This window comes from Panthera leo, chromosome A1, assembly GCF_018350215.1.
Source record: "Panthera leo isolate Ple1 chromosome A1, P.leo_Ple1_pat1.1, whole genome shotgun sequence".
Lineage (NCBI taxonomy): Eukaryota > Metazoa > Chordata > Mammalia > Carnivora > Felidae > Panthera > Panthera leo.
Genome location: NC_056679.1, coordinates 65,453,998 through 65,474,334, shown reverse-complemented (window position 1 = coordinate 65,474,334; position 20,337 = coordinate 65,453,998). Strand labels below are relative to the sequence as shown.

General features: G+C 37.9%; 1 protein-coding gene across 1 annotated transcript in view; it reads right to left on the bottom strand.

Moving 5' to 3' along the window:
- Positions 1-20,337, bottom strand: part of GPC6 (glypican 6) — a 1,111,907-nt gene that overhangs the window by 528,444 nt on the left and 563,126 nt on the right. The window contains exon 3 of the mRNA XM_042928923.1: positions 18,430-18,821. Within this exon, the coding sequence (XP_042784857.1) occupies positions 18,430-18,821 (392 nt within the window). The remainder of the gene's footprint in view (positions 1-18,429; positions 18,822-20,337) is intronic.

Here is a 20,337-nt window from a genome sequence, read left to right as displayed (position 1 = left end):
AAAAATATGAAATATCAATATTAGGAATCTAAGATTTTGTACCAAACTAAACTCTGAGAATAAGCACAAAAGCACTTCTCTTCTGTTGCATGATACTAGCCAACGAGCAAGAGACTGAAATATCCATCTAGGTTAGAAATGGGATCATAGTCATTTGTAAGACCCAACAGAGAAGAAATATAATTTTGAAGTCAACACTCAGGGAACAATAAAAGTGTAGGTAATGGAAACACAGCCTGTTCTCATGTACAATCAATAATAAAACCATGTGTGCAAGAGTTGAGAGTGTGTGAAAAAGAAATCTTCTCTTGCCAGTGGTTTTCAATTATTAATTGGACAGGTAAGGAGACTGATGAATAAATAAGTTTTCACCTTTAACTTGATCTTGCAGGACTCTGGGTAGGAAGAACTAGTGATATTTATGTTGGAAATATTGGAACATAACTCACTGAGCCCTGGAATTTCCCAGGAGAATCATGAAATTATATGGAATACTTATTTTGGCTTTAATTGATTATGTAGAACAAAATCTTAAAGATTCTTCGGAGGGTGTGTAAAGAAAAAGAATAGGAGTGTGATGTCTACTAAACTTTATTTACAGACCAATTAGCAGGATAGTACATGGGTTTCACTAAAACTGCAGTGAGATTCAGCCCAAGATGTACCTCACACACAGCCTAGCAGGAAGGCATTTCCAAAGAGGATGGAGTATATACTTAAAACCATTAGAAAAGAACAAAACCCCAGATGACCTCCCTGCATTTTTCTTTGTTGAACGTCTACACTGCAGTGCATCATGAGGCCAGAGTATAGATAAGGAGAGCATTCCTCAAAGCAGATATGGTATCCCATAATTAGGATCATCCTATTCATAACAGAAATTGAGAGTGTTTAACGTTGCTCCAGTAGGTTTTATAGTTGACCAGTTTGGATTATATTTTGCTTTTGTTTTTACATAAAACGTTAATATCACCTAACCTTTTTAATGATAAGAATCTGCTTTTGTTTACCAAGCTTTTTCATATTTCTCTCTTGTAACCATTCTTCATCCCCACTTTGCATCATCCCCACTCTGCAGATGAGATAACAGAGGCTCAATAACTCAGAAAATTGGACCAGGTAACAAGTGGCTCCCTTACTCATTCTACTCTATACACCACAGCCATTGACAGAGTGATCTGATACACTCTACCCGCGGGAATACTGATCTAACAAACTGCCAATATAAACAACATGTTGTTTTGTAACTTTGTTATACAATTAAATTTCAAACACCCATTCTTCCAAGTTCGCAAAAGAGTCTTCCAATCCTCTCAAAAGTTACAGTTGGTGGAAACTCACGTAAAAGAAGAAAAAGATTTTCATGAGATCATTTGCTTCCCTCTACTCCACGGAGCCTGAAACACATTCCTGAACACTCCCAGCTGACTTCATTTATGATCACTTTTCAGCCTAACTCTCTCCCCAACTGTTAGATGGCACTGTGCCCACTAACAAGGTGCTATGCCAATTTTTCTAGGACACACACGCCAATCAAATGTCGGATTCAGTAGAAAACATTGCAAAAGCCATCTCTGTAGCAGGGCATCCATTATCTCTGGCAATAACCTGCATTAACATCAAATACATCTTAAGTGTCAAAATTAAAATTATGAATCACTGAAGAAAATTCAGCACGGTAGATACAGTGCTTGAATCTCCCCAGTGGCCAGGCTGAATTCTAGGAGGCCCATTAACAGGTATCCTGCCGCTCAAAAATATCTTTGGAATTCAAAGTGATTCAGGAAAACAGCAACGACCTGGCATTATAAAAGTAAACTGTGTCGCCCTAAAATTAGAAATGAGATCAATTAAAAGAGTGACAACCAGAAATAGTAGCTGGATAGATTCCAAAGCCACACTCAAAAATAGGGGCATGCTATACAAGACAGTATGGCCTACACCTTGAAATTAATCACTAGCCCTTTCCCACACAGAGCTAAATTCCAGATGTGCACTCTTGAGTGTATACCTTAGTTCCTAGGTCATATGTCCATGACTGAAATAATTGCTATATTGAAAATTTCACTCCCAATAAAGCATTTCATTTAGTCCAACGCTCTCACTTCACCAAGGAGGTAAGAAATGAAGTCATTCAGACAATTAATTAGGATCCAAATAAGAATTCAATCCCAGCTATCTCTTATCCTCGGTCCCGTGAGCTCCGGATTACATCAAGCTTTTTCTCTCTTTACTTTTCTTCTATGTTATATTTATATTATGTTTAAGGTATGGCATGTTTTCATATTATATACATATATAGCTCATAATAAAATATTCGTAATGATAGTCACATGTCCTTTGTGACTAATCAATAAATGCTTACTAATTACGTGGCTTTATTTTCTCAATACCTAAAGAGTGAATTTTCGTATCTCCATTAAAATTGACATTCCTGTTGATATGAAACCCGAGACTGGCAAAATGAACTGCAATAAGACGGAAGAGTCTCATGGGCTGAGCTTGTCCTGACGGGCACCTGCATTCTTGTGACCCATGTATATCTCTGTCTTAGTATTTAGCACTCTCTACTATTCAGTGGTCTTGAACCCACTTTGGAATAAAAGTTCTTTAAGGGCAGGGCTACGTCTTGTTCATTATTGTACCCAGTGCACCTGCCAAAGAGTTAGTGCCCAATAAATGTTTGCTGAATGACGGGATGAATACATGCATAAGATGGTACATGCCATGGGCTTCTAAAATGACCCCTGGCCAACCCTACTGATTTCCTTTTTCATGCCTGGTTTGTTTTCAAAGATTTCTCACAGGAACTCAAGCAAGTGAGTAAGATCTTTCAATCGTTCATTCATGACAACAGCATTTTTTTTTTTTTTTACTCATGGGCATGAACTATTAAGACCTCTCAGAGGAAATTATTTTAATTACAGAAATCGGAACAGCTTAATTGTAAATGAGCAATGTGAGCACTTTACAAAAGAGATCACTTGCTTTTTCTCTTTATTTCTTTCACTTCTCTTTAATAATTACTATAACTCACAGTAAAAATATTCCCAAGATTTCAGTATTCTGGCACACCTTTCTCTTCTATTTAGAAGAAATACAAGATCAAGAAAATCTACAGTGTCGATGTTTGAAGACTACACAATCACACCTTTTTCTGCTAATACCTCACTGAACTAAGTTGTGATCGTAGAGTCAATAAGCGTCTGGACACAAGAACAGTAAGACATGAAGGGAACATATGCGTGAAACAATGGTTGCTCCACTAACTATGGAAACAGTATAGACATCTATATCTACATATAGGTAGGTGATATAGATATAAATAGTTTGGAAATCTGGAATACAAATGAAGATCATTACTCTTTGACAGATCTCAAGCTACTACATCACCTAGGTGATAACTAAGGGAATGCATGGCTTCTCAGCCTATACGGAGTCATTAATCTTTCAGTGGTCTACAGTGTTTTTCCACATGAACATCCCAACAAAAGGAGCTATGGATCTGTTGGGTAACCACATGCACTAAGTATTCAATTTTTTTGTCAGGGTGGGGGGAGTGGAATTCTGAAAGGACGTGTATCTAAAACCATCAGAAATTCAGGGTACTATTTACAATAATGTGGGAGAGGGTACAGAGATGGATAATATCCCTCCCTGTTATTCCAACCATGACAGGAATGAAAGAAAGGACAAAAGTAATATAACAGCAGCAATAATATTTTTTCAATGTCTGTCACATCCAAATTGCAGCAGTACTTGCCGTGACAAATACTAAAGACAGAAGGGTAGCTCCTTTGGGTACTAAGCTACAACCTCCAGGTGGAGGAGGTCCATCGCACAGGAAAATGTTGTGAAAACTTTAAAGGAATATATGTAGAACTCCACATGAACATGGTAAAAGCTCAGTGTAGAGGTTCTGAAGAGGCTGAATGGAAACAACAAAAACAAAACAAACAAAACCAAACATACACACACACACACACACACACACACACACACACGCACACACGCACCTGATTAGGTGAAAAGAGATTCCTGAAGACACCAGAAGTGGCAATGGGCAGATTTTAGCAAGTGTTGAATGAAGTAAGAGATGATTTGATGGGCAGAGGAAGCCATATGATGGGTAAGAAACGTGGTGGAGAAATTGTCCCATAAGCTTTCATGTGGGACAAAGCAGGAATATATTTGCTGGATTAAACTGGGCATTGGATTGGGACTTGGACGATACAGGGTTGCAAGGTGAATGCGCAACTGAAGACTTGAATCCTAGGCTGCCGACCCAGACCTGTCAATCTCTTGTAGATAGGGATCTGGCATTCAAGTCTGTTCCCAGCAGACAGCTAAGCGCTTAAACATTCCCGATTATTGACAAGCAACATACTGCTGGGATTTACGAACATGACGGTGACTTACTGAAAAGAGCATATGGTGACGGTATGTTCTTAGGATGCCCAAAATAAGCAACAGAGCCTAAAGGCTGGGAAAGCTGCATGGAGTGGACAGCAGCCTGCACTTCAGGTGACTCAGTCAACTGAGCAAATGGGATGGGAGAGATATACATGGAAAGCACCATAGAAAGAAAATGACCTATAATGGGCCACAAAGTGATTGTGCTGCTCCAAATTATTAAGCTTTCTTCTTAATAAATGGGTTTGTAGAGTTGCTGAGTTTGGAAAAGGAAATGCAACTGTAGATGTTGGAATGAAGACAGAGTAAGAATTTGAGGCTGCAGATAGATAGAAGTTACCTACAAAGTTTCTCTCCACTGGAAATACTCTGACATATCTGTAACCTCTCAAATAGATTTTGACTCAGCAGTGAAAAGTAGAGAGAAAAATGACACTGTACAGCTAAAATTATGGGATGCTCACATTAAATTGCCTGCCCCTTGAAACTGAGTCAAAGTTGTGCTCAGAAAAACTGCTAACCTAATATTCTCCGCTCTCCTGAGGGAAGTGATTTTAAATCTCACAATAAATCAGTTTACATATTCTAAATTAATTCAATGAATGGAATTATAAAATAAGCCCAAAGTCAGCTCTCTAGCATGATGGTTATTATGAGCCTGGGGGAAAGCGGCAAGGATCCAGAACAAGGTGGCTGGTGATCCGACCTATCTCATGAAGGGAAACTCAATAACAAATCAAAGTTTTCAGAGTGGTGATGAAAAGTATCAATTCCATAAGCACTTATTGAACAGGATCCCTCTTACGGTAAGCTCTTCCCTGACAGTGACAGGCATTTTGGGACGAAGAATGTCAGCTCTGTCAACCTCTAGTACATCACCTTATGCATCCAAATAGTAATTCACTAAAATTGCAATTTTCCAGATTCTTTTAAACACTGTCTGCTCAAATGTTTTATGGGAAATCTAAGAGAGCTAATACTGAAGGGACTTTTACTTGAAAAGTATCATCTTTACCAAAATCTTGCAGAAATACTCTCAGATCTGTCTGTACACAAATTAGTTATGTGGTGTTGACTCATTTAATGGTGACGAACCACCTTTATGAACATTAAGGACCCCTTTGTAAGAGCCAAAAGTTACAGAGAGCCCCCTTTGATAATATTTGGATGTTTATTTATTTTGTTTATGACTGAGGCTGACACCCATAGATAACAGCCAACTCCTCCATGAATTCTTCTCATCTGCCTCCCCAGGGGAGGTGGAAAAGCACAGATTAATCTCTCTCTGATGATTTACAATCTTTCTGGTGCTCATTATACTTTTTTTTTATGGGCACTGGTAATACCACCCGCAAAATCTCTGAGGGCTGGCGAGAGCAAATCTCTCAATAAAGTATCTGTTACTTATGTCAGAATTCCAGTCAGGGCCCAAAATGCATTATGCAAACACAAAATATTTCTCTATTTTCCTCACAACTGGAAAACCATGTCAACAATCAACCCCAAGAGTTTTAGACTTCCTGGTGAGTCCCTAAAATTCTTTGCCTTTGATAGGAGGATAACGCATTAAAACTATATATTTGCGTTGTCTGAGACATTAGTCAGTAGCCACATATGGCTCTTGAGCATAGGAAATATGGCTAGTCCCAAAATGCAAAATACACCCTGAAATTTGAGGCCTTGTTACAAGAAAAATAAAATATCTTATCAATAATTTCTGTATTGATTACATATTTAAATGACAAGGTTCTGGATATAATAGGTTAAAAATTTACCATTAAAATTAGTTTCACCTGTTTCCTTTTATTTTAATGTGCTTATAGAACGTTTTAAATAACATATGTGGCTCCCAATGTATTCGTTTTGGACAGCATAGTGATGATTTTGTGACAACTTTGATGGGAAAAATTCCAGGTCTGTGCTTGCTGTGGTCCATTCTGGCAGGAGTAAACTTCTAGCTGTATGTTAAAAGGATATTCTTTAAGATGTTAAAAGGGGAGATTCTTTCCTGATCTAACACTAAGAATAGTAGAGTTTGTTGTTGTTATTTGTTTGTTTTTTGTTTTTTTAGTTATTGGTTTGCTTTTATTTAATTAAAGACTATTGTCTGTCTCATACTGATGGCTAACAGCAGGCTTAAAGGAAGGTTGGCACATTCAAATGCCACAGAGTCAATAATTACAAGTGAAGTTTATTTTTTAATTTTAAACATAGAAATAATTTGCATATAAAGTAGAATATTCTATACTTTCAAAAAAAGGTAAGCTTCCTACCATTTTTTTTCTTGAAACATGGCTCTATTTGTCATTCACTTTTTCACTTAAAAAAAAAAGTTCATTCATTTTGAGAGAGAGAGAGAGAGAGAGAGAGAGAGAGAGAGAGAGAGAGAGAGAGAGAGGAGGTGGGGAGACACACAGAGAGAGAATCCCAAGCAGGATTCTTGCTGTTAGTCTGGAGCTCAACGCGGGGCTGGATCTTACCAGCCGTGAGATCATGACCTGAGCTGAAATCAAGAGTTGTATGCTTAACTGACTGAGACACCCAAAAAGTGATTGACACTTTTTCATTTTTAGTAAACACACAGGTATAGAGAAACATTTCTCTATTATGAGAAAAACAGCCACACATTTTGAAACATTGGCCAGCAATATTGAGCTCAGAATCAGGAGAACTAGAGGAATGATTAGATGGGCATCGAACTGAGTCATGAATGTTCAACCCAACACAAACTCGGTCTAAACCTTCCTTAATGTGGGGCCAGGCTGGTCATATCTTCAGGAATTGTAGAAATCCACATTTTATGTTAATCCTCCCCATTTCAAAACAGTATTTGAAATCTTAAGAATTGATGCCAAATAAAACATGCCCCTGGGCCAGTTAGGACCAAGGTCTACCAGTCTGCAATCTGGCTTAGATCCAGACTTTTGGGCCAACGGGAAAGATTGCCCAGGAACTTCCAATATACATTTCCAGTTAGCCTCATTCCTGCCTCTACTTTATATCTTTTTTTTTCTGTTTGAAAAAACAAAACGAAACAAACAAAAAACACTGCTCCTGAGCTCTATAGAGTATATACAAACCAACCAGTAAATTTCAACAGTTAAATACATGCTAAGGGAATAACGGGACTCTCATATATCCTGCATTCAGGGTACAAGATGAATTCAGATAAACATGACACATACATGGACACACACATCAACTACTTAAAACAGTTGTTTCTTTTTCATAGCGAGAATGTCCAGGAGGTGACTGTTTGTGACAGATTCCCAGATATATTGGTAGCAAACAAATTCTTTAGGTTGCAAAAGAATTCTTTAAAAAATAAGGGTAATTTTTAAAGAAATGCTATTGATGTGGGGAAATACTTCCGATGTAAAAGAGAAAAAAGTAGAATCCAATGTGAATTATCCCACAAGATTTAACAGTATGTAATAAAAAATATATATTAGAGTTACAGAAAGACTAGAAACAAACTTTTGAGATGGATTATCTTTTAGCCCATCTTTGACACTGGTTGGGTAGTGAGAATTTAGGATTATCTTATTTTCTTCTTTGTACCCTTCTGCACTTTCCACATTGTTTTCCTTTCTGGATGAGCACACATATTGATTTTGTAGTCAGAAAAAAATACCTAGGTGATTTAAGCTAGGGTCAAAATTTTACTTAAATGTTTTTGGTAATTCGAAGGGGGGGAAAAGGTCTCTTTGGCTTGAGTGATTCATCAGATTATCTCATTTCCCCAATGCACTTGGTTCTATAACCACAACACAAGTGATCAACTACCAACTGACTAAGAGGGACAGCTTGGATAGCCAGGAGTTGTAAGATTTACAACGTATTAAACAATTGGTATATCGGACTATTGCTGGAACAAAGCTATCACTTTAACAATAAAAAAAAAAAAAAAGAATCTGCACAAATATAAAAGACTTTCCATCTGGATTCTCTGCCGTCTTAGCCAAAATGTCAGAGTACTTTTTTCTCCATTTCACAATAGATATTCCTGATATTTTATGGAAATGGTGTCATAAATATTTTATATAGTTATATTCTATCTACAAATGCAGCAGGATATCATAAGGTTTGTCTTTTCGATAAAATGTGTTATTGCAAGCACACTTAACTTCCCCTTGGCCCAGCCTCTAATTTGAGCAACAAAACCCTAAGAAGAAAAGAATGAGCACGTCTGCAGAGTGACTGGTTCTCTGCTATTTTTAAAGCCCTATAAAATCCTGTGTTTCTTACTGACTGCTGTCCATTTCCGTTGAAAAACAGTGAAATACATTTTGCCTTATCTAGATAGAGTTTTAGTAAGGAAATGGGTCTTTAGAAAACCAAGAGCAAATGAGGAAAAGTTTTAACCCACATTATTTATTTATTTATATTTATTGATTATCAGTTTTATTTCTACTTTTTTATGTTTATTTATTTTTGGGAGAGAGACAGAGCGTGAGCAGGGGAAGGGTAGAGACAGAAGGAGACACAGAATCCGAAGCAGGCTCCAGGCTCTGAGCTGTCAGCACAGGGCCCACGATGCAGGGCTCGAACTCACAAACTGTAAGATCATGACCTGAACCGAAGTCGGACGCCCAACCGACTGAGCCACCCAGGTGCCCAACACCCATTATTTATTAACCAATATATTTCTTTATGGAGAGACTCATATTTATAACTACTGTGAGAATGGTATGCGGCATAACAGTTTTTCATAATTAATATATTTATGAAAGTTCAAAATGTTGAATGACTTTTTCTGATTGCCAAATCCTATACAAAATGAACATGGAAAACTCTCCTTTCCTGACTTAAGATACTACAAACTAAAGAGGATAAAATTCCCATGAAAATCCCATTATCTACTGAGTATTAAACATGACATCGGCATTTTTGACATGCAGCACATTCCTGCAACGCCAAAAATGAATTTTTAAAAATCTGTTTATGCCCGCTGCTTAAGTGTCAACTCATGTTAACTTGCAATAACTATTGATTTAGGCTACAGTTGTACTTCCATCTGAATGTCAAAGTCACCATTATCCCATTACTGACACCCTGAACTGTCCATTTTCACCCTTGGCCGTCCGATTTAGACGTAAGACAACGTAGAGTTTCGACATTGTGTGGGGTGATTTTTATTTTCTAAGCATCTGGGATTGATCCACTGTGTCTGCGCTGAATATCACTCATCAAGACGAAGAGGTAAAACGCATACACGTGAAGGGGAATAACCCTTGTCTGTAATCACGAGGGTAACAGTGGGGACAGTGTATCCCCCCTCTTTATACAGTCAGCTATCTGTATGACCTAATACCTCATTTTAAAAAATACCAATGTGTCATACTCTTTACACAAGTCTTGCTTCACTATGTCAGCAGTATTAATGCAATATATCTGTCAAGCTCTATTAAAATTCTTTTTCATGTGTATCTTGGCTCATAAACCTCTGCACTGATATTGCCTCAGAGAATGTCCTTGTTACACTGACTCCATGAAGATGGGACCATAAAAGAAAAATCCTCCAAACTTTTAGTTTCGGCCTATCCTGCCACACAGCCCGCAGTGTCCAGCCAACACTCCGGGTGTGCTTTTGCATGTGTAAGTAATTACAATACGACTGCTGTTCAAATCTTGTGGCACAGAACCTTCCAGCAAGAAAAGCATAAAAGCATTCGGAGATACATATCCAAGAACAGACTCAGCGCTGTTCACTGGAATAAAGTGTCAGGTCCGTTTTCCTTTACGAAGCCATTTTAGAAGAAGCATCCTTTGAGTTGCAGCACTAGAGTTCTATCCTTGGGCTTTTTTTATTTGTGCTGTACCTTAATTGGCACATTTCACCACTGGAGGTTCCCTATTAGTAACAAAGACATCTGCTTGTAGCACACGTTTCCGATGGCCCCAGAGAAGTTCTCGGACTTGTGGGGCAAAGGCAGACAGTAGATGTGTCAATCAAAATGGGCTTACAGGAGCCCATTGATGGTTGTGAACACAGAGAATGCACCCCAGGGGAAAAGGCTGGGACAGAAGGCCACAAAAAGGGGTAAAGGGAAACTGCACACAGGGAGGAGAAAGTCCAGACACACCAACAGAATCAAGCCGAATAGGTTATTTTGTATTCTCAGCATTGTTCTAGAATAATACACCTCAGACTCGCTGTCTGAGGCTCCCATGACCTAGACAGGCTTTGGCTGGTTATTTGATTCTTCCCAGGATGTTATGCTTTGATACCTAACCTGATGGAGCATAACTAAGATGCAGGTCACAGCGAGGAGACTCACCAGACAAGTTCACCAATATTCAAGGAAAAGTCTACTGATGGTGTCTTGGATGCTGGGGCAATGTGAAATTGCTATTCAGATTTTTAAAGTGCTCTCAGTTGTACTTACCTTGTTGCAAAACCGTGATAGCCTACTCAAGAGCACCAGTCCATGGACCACGCTAGTTCTAGAATGTGTAGTGGCAGAAGAATTAGCTTCTCCACCAATCAAAACCAGGGTAGTTGCACTGCTGCTTGCTAATTGGTAACATCCTAAGAGCCAAATCCAAAAGTCTATTTCCTCTGTGCCTCCCACTTGACTATCTGCAACATTCGATACTGTTCATTACCCTATTTCTTGAAGTTCTGTTCTCTTTACTTTCAGGGCAATATGCTTTTCTGGCTCGCACCATTTGTCTTCTTTCTCTATATCCCTCTTTAAATCTTGATATGTTTTGATATTTCATCTGATCCTATTCCCTTCTTCCTCTAGCCAAATGTTACCATCCTTTGCCAACAATCAATGATATGGTGGTGATTCTCAAACCAGTCAGCCAACAGACAGCTGTTACTAAACGGGAACAAATTTTGTGACAGGAACTGTGCTTGATGCCGGGAGGGAACCTGAGAAGATACATCATCTATATACTTTGCTGGCGTGTTTGTCTCTCTGGGTGTGCTCTCCACTCCACTCCACCTGCTGACCCAGGTCTCATCACTATTAATCTGGGCAACTGCAATAGTTTCCCATCACTGCACCGGCTGTCAGTCTCCCAATCCAGATTATCAACCCCATGGACTGCCTTTTTAAAGTGAGTATCTGATCACATACTTGTCTTTTAAAAAATCATTGTTATTCCTTGCCTATGCCAAGTCCTTCACATTCCTTAACATAAACTATGATCCAAATAATATGGTCCAAATTTACCTCCTGGAATCCCCTCCAAAACACCATGACCTTTCACGATTTGTGTCTTTGAACCTGCTGGGCCGAGGACACAAAGCCTTACATCCCTTTCTCCCTGTTGTAATACCTGTTCATTCTTGAAGTCTAAGTCTGACTATTATCTACTCTACAGTGTCTTTTCCAATTTCCCAAGACAAAAAGGAATGTGTGTTTCTCTTGATTCACATAGTGCTCTATACAGATCTCTGCCTTTATCCTGATCATTTGCACCACACTTGTAACTTCTGGATAGTGTTGGATTTCCTCAAGGACAATGCTATTCATTGTTATTTCCTGTTTCTTACAGAACAATACTGGACACACAGTAAGTGCTCAGCATTCACTTGTCCCTCAAAAGTACTAGAATGCTTCCAAACCACAGAAAGTTTTGTTTTTGTTTTTTTGTTTGTTGCTGTTTTTTTTTTAAGTTATTCAGGTAAAATAGACATGCGCCAAATTGTTAGTGAAATAGTTTTTATTCAAGGGTTCAGTTTGGGCCTCCAGCTTAATGTCTTGCTATTCATTGCTTTTTACTTTATACCTCAAGAACACCACATGCTTGCAGCTACCTGCACACATCATTTGGTTTTATACCTCTGTGCTTCTTCTGTTCACTGTTGCTTCTGCCTAAAACATCCTTCACCATGCTAGATGCCCTCATCATCTGCCCAACGCCCATGCATCCTTCAATATGTGGTTCAGGCTTCTACGCCCCTGAAAATTTCCGGGCACATAAGATTAAGCTAGATGTCTCTCCTTTCTGTTCTCAGAACACTTATTGCAAAATTCTCTCAGTATACATTGACATTTTGTGCGTGTGTGTGTGTGTGTGTGTGTGTGTGTGTGTCTTCCCAATTAGTACTTGCAAATATGTTAACTTGCTTGGCCTTGGTATCTCATAAACTTACCAATGGTACTTGACATACAGTACACAATGAACAAGCATAAAATGGCTTCACTTTTACAAGAGTCCACATTGGGATGAAATAAAAGCTGGGTTATTATAACCACCCCACTTGAACTGTAGTCGAGAGAGAGATTATACCTATTAGGTACAGTATAAGCAGAACTGTGGTTCTCAAACATTTCCTAGTTACGTTGTATTCACAGAGTTAAGGAACTCATTAACTTCTTCCAAAATGGATAAAACTTCACAATCAAATTTCAATGATGAGAAAGGTGCTCATTTTAATGGAATCCCAATAGATAGTATAATTTTAAAATAAAGTAGCCTGATTCAGGCATAGGTATTAGAAAGAGACACAAGCTACAAAAGGGAACAAAAAGAAAGAATACACAAATAGTTGTTAGTGCATTGGATATAAATGGCTTCATTTTCCTCAATTTCTACCCTCTTCTTATCTCAACTATTTTTCACAAGCATACATCTAAGCTATGTAGTTTGCAAGAGAACATAAAATTAATAAGATATTTTAACTGTTTTAATCAAAATAACTGAAGTGTTTTAATCAAAACAGACTGTCTCTCTTAATTCTCTAAATCCATCTGCAGAATCCCACATGCTATACTTGAGGGGAAATGTTCTTTCCTTCTTCTGACAGTGGGATTTACTTATATTATTGTGATTTTCAGGGCTTATCACAGCACCTAGGCCAGGCTAAAATTCATACATTTTCAATGAATTACATTATTTTCATTGTCATGGCTCCTAGTACTAATATCATTTTGTTACTATTTTTATCATGATATTATTTATTTATTGACTGCTAAGTACTTTCTAAATATAATGCCCACACCACCATCATAAAGCAGCAAGCATGTATTATTTATGCTGACTTAAAAGTTGTAAACATAGAAGCATTATTGATAATTTTAAAAAGCTTACCTATTCTTCCTAACACTGTATATTATTGAAGTAACTTACACTGAATAATCAACAATTACAGAAGAGAATACACTAGCCACAGAAGAATTATAAAAAGGTTTCATTCACCTAAGACCTTTTTGTGGTCTGTTTCATTTTTGGATGACTCCATAAAAATTAACTCCGATTAAAATATCACCATAAAAGGAACAATACAAATGAGTCAGGTGATAGCTATCAAAGGTGGTCTTACTTTATATCTTAAATTCTTTCCCCAAAGCAAACAGCTAAATAGAATACCATTTCTCTTATAAATTATCTCAATGGTAAATTCTTCAGAATGGTTTTCCATTGTGATCAGAGAATGCTCTCAATGGATGTATTTCATAGCCTTCATTTCATCAAATTTGATGATAAACTTTTCAGCCTTATAGTCTATCAACCACATTTATTGAAAATTGACTCTGTTTATTGCTTTCTTGGCATTGCAATGTTAATGCAAAGCTGTTTACTCAGGTATATGAACCAGCTAAGAGGCTCTTCATGCAAAAACAGTCTGTGTAGCATTGACAGGTATCTACTGATGAAACTTTCTGGTCTTACTAAAGACTATAAGTCAAACTTTCTTTTCAAAGTCATGACCCACAAGAAAGAAGGATTTTAGGTAGGTGAATGGATGGATGGATGGACGGACGGACATACAGACAGACAAGGGATACATGACGGTATTTGGCAATAGGGCAAGTTCTCTGGATCCCAGCTCTACTATCTACCCAACTGTCTGGAACGAATCATTGAAATGACTTCCATAATTGACGCAGTTTTATTGACATAATTTACAGTCTTTACTCATAGAAGTCACTTTGATTAAAGCAGAATGACAGCCATCAGGATGGACCAGTGAAGACAGGAGAGTCATTTCCACATTTGCCTTCATGATAAATAGTTGAAGCTTGGTCTAGGCAGACAACATTAACACCTCTTTAATGGAGCCCTCTGTCTGTGTGCTTCACAGTGTCTGACAAGCTGGCTTCCGTGTTTCCACTCATAAATGGGTATATATAAGGGTATGAGAGTGGTGTTTTAATAAAGGGACAATGCTAAGAAATAGTCTAGACTCTTTCTTTCCAGGCTACTACATTATCAAAATTTGTTTTTATCTTCAGTTTAGAGCTTTGCCTTCCAAGCTTACCTGGTATAGTTTAGCACAATATGGAGCATGGAAAGTGAACAGTTAACAAATCTACAAACAGCAGTAAGTCTGATAAACTACTGGGGGTAGCTCAGGGATTTGATCATATCTGCACAGATGAAGAGAATCAGAGATGAACAATGGCAAAGTCTTCACCATTTGAATCTCTTTCATTAAAATGGTTTTAAATCCACCCCTCCAACCGCACATATCGCCCAGAGCTTAAGAAACAGTATGTTATCCAATAACTTTAGAAATCCCTGTATAACCCGCCTTTATAATATCTCTAAGCCTAACCCCTAAAGGAAATGACCATCTAATGTTTGTGTTTTCAATTTTTAAAAATTTTCTCCAGACTTCTATCACATATATTTTTATTCTGAAATAAAATAAAATGTATTGCTTTGTTTCATGTTATTTGAACTTTATATAAATTGTATGTATTCTTTGATAATGTTTTTCTCTCAAAATGAGGTTTCCGTGATTCATCCATGAGTGTGGCTATCGTTCAGTTATTTTCCATGCTCCATTGGATTTCATGGTGTGACAAGATCACCATGTATGCCGATGGGACATTTGTGACTTTTCTAATTTTCATGTTATTGTAACCAATGCTGTGAACATTCTTCTTCATATCTGCCTGCACACACATGCACATATCTGCCTGTTCCACTCCTGGGGTAGAACTGCAGTGTTGGGATACACACTTTTTCAGTGATACAGGTATTTTCAAATTGTTATCCAAAGTGAACACATCCATTTATACTTCCACCAATAAAGTATGAAAGTTACCAAATCTCAGTATTTTGTCAACACTCAGCACTCTCAAAATTAGTCATTCACATAGTAAATGAACCCTGGCTAACTGACCACAGATATTCACTCGAGGATCATTTAACACTTCTTAGAACCAGATCTCCAGTTATGGTTACTTAAAATTAACTTGCTTCATTCAGTGCCTAGAAGAAGACAAGGCTTTTGTCTCTAAGATGGCAAAGATAAGTTTAAACCCTTATTGTGTTGATGCCTCCAAATTATTCCTCCATTTTTCTGGTACAAAAATTCCCTATAATATCATGTCAAAACATTTGTGTCAAATGGCTGTGTTTTGCCAAAGGGATATATTTTACAGTCAAAACAATTAATTAGAGGCTATTAATGATATCTTCCAAGATTTGAGAAGCCACTGAAAGAGAAGAAACAGAAGGAAAAAAATGTATTCTACAAACCAGGATGCAGGAGATAACCTAGTTTGTTGATCTCCATTTGGGAATATTGCATTGAATTCCTTACCTCTTCTGCAATCATTTCGCCAACTCAAACCCCTCAAGTAACGGGCCACAGGGACGCCCCAGATTTATGAAGGGCTTTTACCTCCAACACCATTCTTGCTTTTTCTCTTAAAATATTGAGTCCTTGTCATTTTTATTCTTATTACAAAAAATAGTTTGGGTGCTGAAAAATACCAACATACCAACAGTCCTAGTAGATGTATTTCTGGTTTTGTCAGTTACATACCATCTGGTAATCATTAGGTGAGAAAGTTCATTTGTAATACACTTAAATCCCTGAGTCATAAATTATTTTAGAAAAAAAAAAAAGGTTCGGCTTCTTTTAAGCCACACCCCTCTCTCTTTCTCCTTCTCTCTGTTTATCTTTCTACAAGGTGGCACCCAGATGTCAGCATGGGACTTATGATTTGAATAGATTAGGGCTAATGAAACTCAGGCCAGACAAGCCAATATCTGCATAGAACAGTCAGCATTCCATGGTTACATGACCACAAACTACATCACAAATCCACAGCAGCTGCTCAGCAAATGAATGCTGATCATGGAAAGATCAGGAGAAACAAGATCACAGTGTTACACAGTATATCCCTCATCATGTCCAGAAAAAAATTAAAAGCCATATTCTACTGGTGGTTGCTCCATGATGTCAACCTCCACGTCATGAAGAGTAGTAAATTCGATTTTGATCTACAAAGACCTCACACTGAGATAGTCAGGGAATGGTAAAAGGGAGGTGCCATCTAGGGGCAGTTGTTAATGCCATCTTCTGAGAACTCAGAGAGAATCAGCAGCAGTCTCCCCTGATACTTTCTAGATACTTTGCTAGAAAATATTCTCTTATTGCACCAGAACATCCCCAGGCCAAAATATGTGCATCTAAACGTTACTCACACTCAGACAGAATCAAAGTAAAGAGTCCAGAATGTTGCACAGATCAATCCACGCTTTGAATTTCTTATCTTGTGTTTCTTAAAAGCCGGCTGTGTGTTTCATTCTCCAGCAAAAGCAAAGACTTCAATTTGAAGTCTCTGTGACTAAAGTTATCTTTTTTTAAAAAAAAACAAACTTTCTGCTTAAGAATATATGGGATACATAATTAGTTTTTGTACTTCTATATATTTTACAGACTTTCTCGGGTGATCATATTTCCTTTTGCTATTCCACCTGGCTAGTTCCTTATCGACCCACTTTTGGGGCTCTAGTTCCTTTGGTATCCAGAATATTACTGATTTTCAATTTAAAAAAACATCATTTTTAACATCAGAGTTATATGGCCTTTATATTATATTAAGCCTCATGTGATTATCCTTTTTAGAGGCCTCTTGAAAATACTCTTTCCATATGCTCAAATAAACTCAGTAGGAATAGGTAATTTAAAAATGGATGGCTATGAAATTTATAAATAGTGTCACAGAGACACATTTTTTTAAGGGTATACACAGTCTTTATACCAAGATGTAAATATTGAGGACATGAAGGTGGAGAAAAGAGAAATATGGAAGGTTAGCACCAATAGTTATGAGAAATATGTGGGTCTTTGCCACAGCCCTGCAATAAGAAAGTAGTGTTTGGCATTAATCTTTGTACAAATATGACCTTTTTGGGTGACATAATACCAGATTCCTGTTATGTGCTGTTTTTACTTTATGTCTTAGAGTAATCATCTTTCAGTTTATTTGTTGGGCTGACCTCATAAATGGGCAAGCCCGTCTCCTAAGAACAGTTGAATGTCAAGGAAGAATTTAAACAAAGGCAAACATCCTACACACAGGAAACAGTCAATGTTTAAAGAAAGCAGTGGAGAAAGACCCCTTGCATTAAAGGTTTAGAGACATCCTCAAGGAAAGGCGCGATGTGTATTAGTGATTTATCTTGCTCATAAGCCGGATGCAATACGAGGCGTTGAATTTCAAAGCTAATGGATAACAAAAGGAATTCCCTGCCAGGATCTATACTTTGTATTCATTATTCCTCCCTAATCCAGTTCTACAGGTGTTAGCAAAGGGTTCTTTCTCCACTACTGAGGAATTTGGCCACTTTTGCAAGTGATACAGAAGAAGAAATGCCAGAAGCTGGTGTGTGAACAGCAGCTTGTCTCTACTTGAAAACCTCATGAAGACTATCACCTTGTGACTTCCTAGAGGATTATAACCTCCGGATGGACTGTTTCATGATTATTTATCATTCTTAAAACTCTGTTCAGAAGTGCCAAGTGGTCATAGTTACAAGACGCCTGTTTCCGCACCATTCATGCTATATCGCTGATAAATATTGACACTATGTTTCAAACATGGAATGGATTGAAATCTTGTCTTCTCTCATACAAAGCAAGAAAAAAAAGTAAAACAGAATTAAACCTTGACGTTTATCCGATTACTCTAACAGCAAGGACCACTGTAACAGAGAAACTTCACCTTGAATTTTTGTTGTTGTTGTTGTTTAAACAGTTGTTTTAAAAACAGCAGAAGAGAAAGACCAATTAGAAAGCAGATTTTCAATTACCTTGGAAACTCGGTTTGCCACTTCTCTGCCCACAGTTAGCCCCTGGACAAACGTCCGGGCAGCAATGAAGGCGCGGGTGACCTGAATTTTCAATTTCCGGGGTACATCTCCAAAAGGCTTCAGCTGGTCTGTGTATTTGCTCACACATTCCAGGTAGTCCTCGCTGAAGTGATACTGTGGGTTTATCAGCTGAAACATCCGTTCCAGGAGCCGAGCCCAGAAGTCATTGAGCATCTCCTCCAGATTTACATTGCCCCCGGTGTAGTATCTTTTCAGCTCTGTGAAAAGGTCCTGGAACACTTCCGAATTCTGCATGTAAAGCATTCCGTAGGTCCGTACAAACATATCATTTAGTGACTTTTCTGCATTCTCCAGGAGCTCTCGGAAAAATTCTGCAAATAAACCAAGAAAACACTCATAATTAGTAAGACCTAGAATGCCCACAGCATCTACTTAACTTAGACACAACTTTCATACAAAACGTAACCTGTGATTAAGGCATCAATGAATTGATGATAATACTTTAAATAAGATTTGCCCTGCATCTACGATCTACGAGTCAAAGAAAACAGAAGACCACATGATTTCTATTTGAAAGCACATCCATTAACATTAGGAGTGTATCATTTATTACTCCTCCAAAGTAGCTAGATTCTTTTTTCATGTATTGTTAAATTTTAGAAAATTGTAATTAAATTTAAACTCAAATCAAAGTACGTTGCAAAGTATTGTCATTAACATAATAACAAATGCATACGGCTAAAAACTTTTGCGCCAGTCTACTTACAAATCTGTCCTAACACTAAATTCAATTAAATTGCTGCTATTTGGAATAGTTCATAAATGGGATATTTACATTAATGTAATATTTTGGACTCTTTGTAGTTGCTATATATAGCAATCAATTATCAGTGTTCAGAGATTCATAATGCAAATAAATTCACTTAATACCAAAGCTATAATGAGCATAATTTAGTTTGCCATAATGAATCAGAAAGTTATGAAGTACTTTGCATTACCATTATAAATATAAACTATCATTTTATAGAACTTGAATAAAATATGGGCTGTTGGGATTTCTGCCTAAAAAGTTCTCAATGAAAAAGAGTACACCAAGAGATGAACTCTGCTATCCTGCAGTACACTCAGTTATAGGATGCAAGAAATAAGAAATTAACGTCACTGGGTGCTGTTAGCCTCTTCAGGCCTCATGTTAGGCTCCCTCAAGACACGCTTCAGGCGGGGCGCCTGGGTGGCTCCGTCGGTTAAGCGGCCGACTTCGGCTCAGGTCATGATCTCGCGGTCCGTGAGTTCGAGCCCCGTGTCGGGCTCTGTGCTGACAGCTCAGAGCCTGGAGCCTGTTTCAGATTCTGTGTCTCCCTCTCTCTGACCCTCCCCCGTTCATGCTCTGTCTCTCTCTGTCTCAAAAATAAATAAACGTTAAAAAAAAAAAATTAAAAAAAAAAAAGACACGCTTCAGGCATGCGGGGCACCTATCCATTTGCACCAAGTGAGCCTGGGTAAAGTCAACTCAAGTGTTATCCCATTTGCAGAATGTGATTTGGGGTGGCAAAAAAGACTATGAAGAGATAATGCCTCTGAGTTTATAAATCCAAGTGCCCAACATCAGAGGGATTCTGTTTTACCTCCCACAGTTCTCTTTATTCTCTGATACTATGCACCCTTCTCAGGTAATAGAAGGGCAAATCAAGTCCAGGATGCCTCAAGGAATCAAAGTAGGAATGCAAACAAAAACAAATAACTTCTTTTTTTCTGGAACCCTGGGCGATTTTCTCCTGGGACACTGAAGGAAAAAAGCCACGAATCTCTCCACAGTTTCCTTGGAAGCTGTACCTTATTTCTGCTTTCTCAGAAGACCTTGATTTACTTCAGTTCTGAATAATGTTA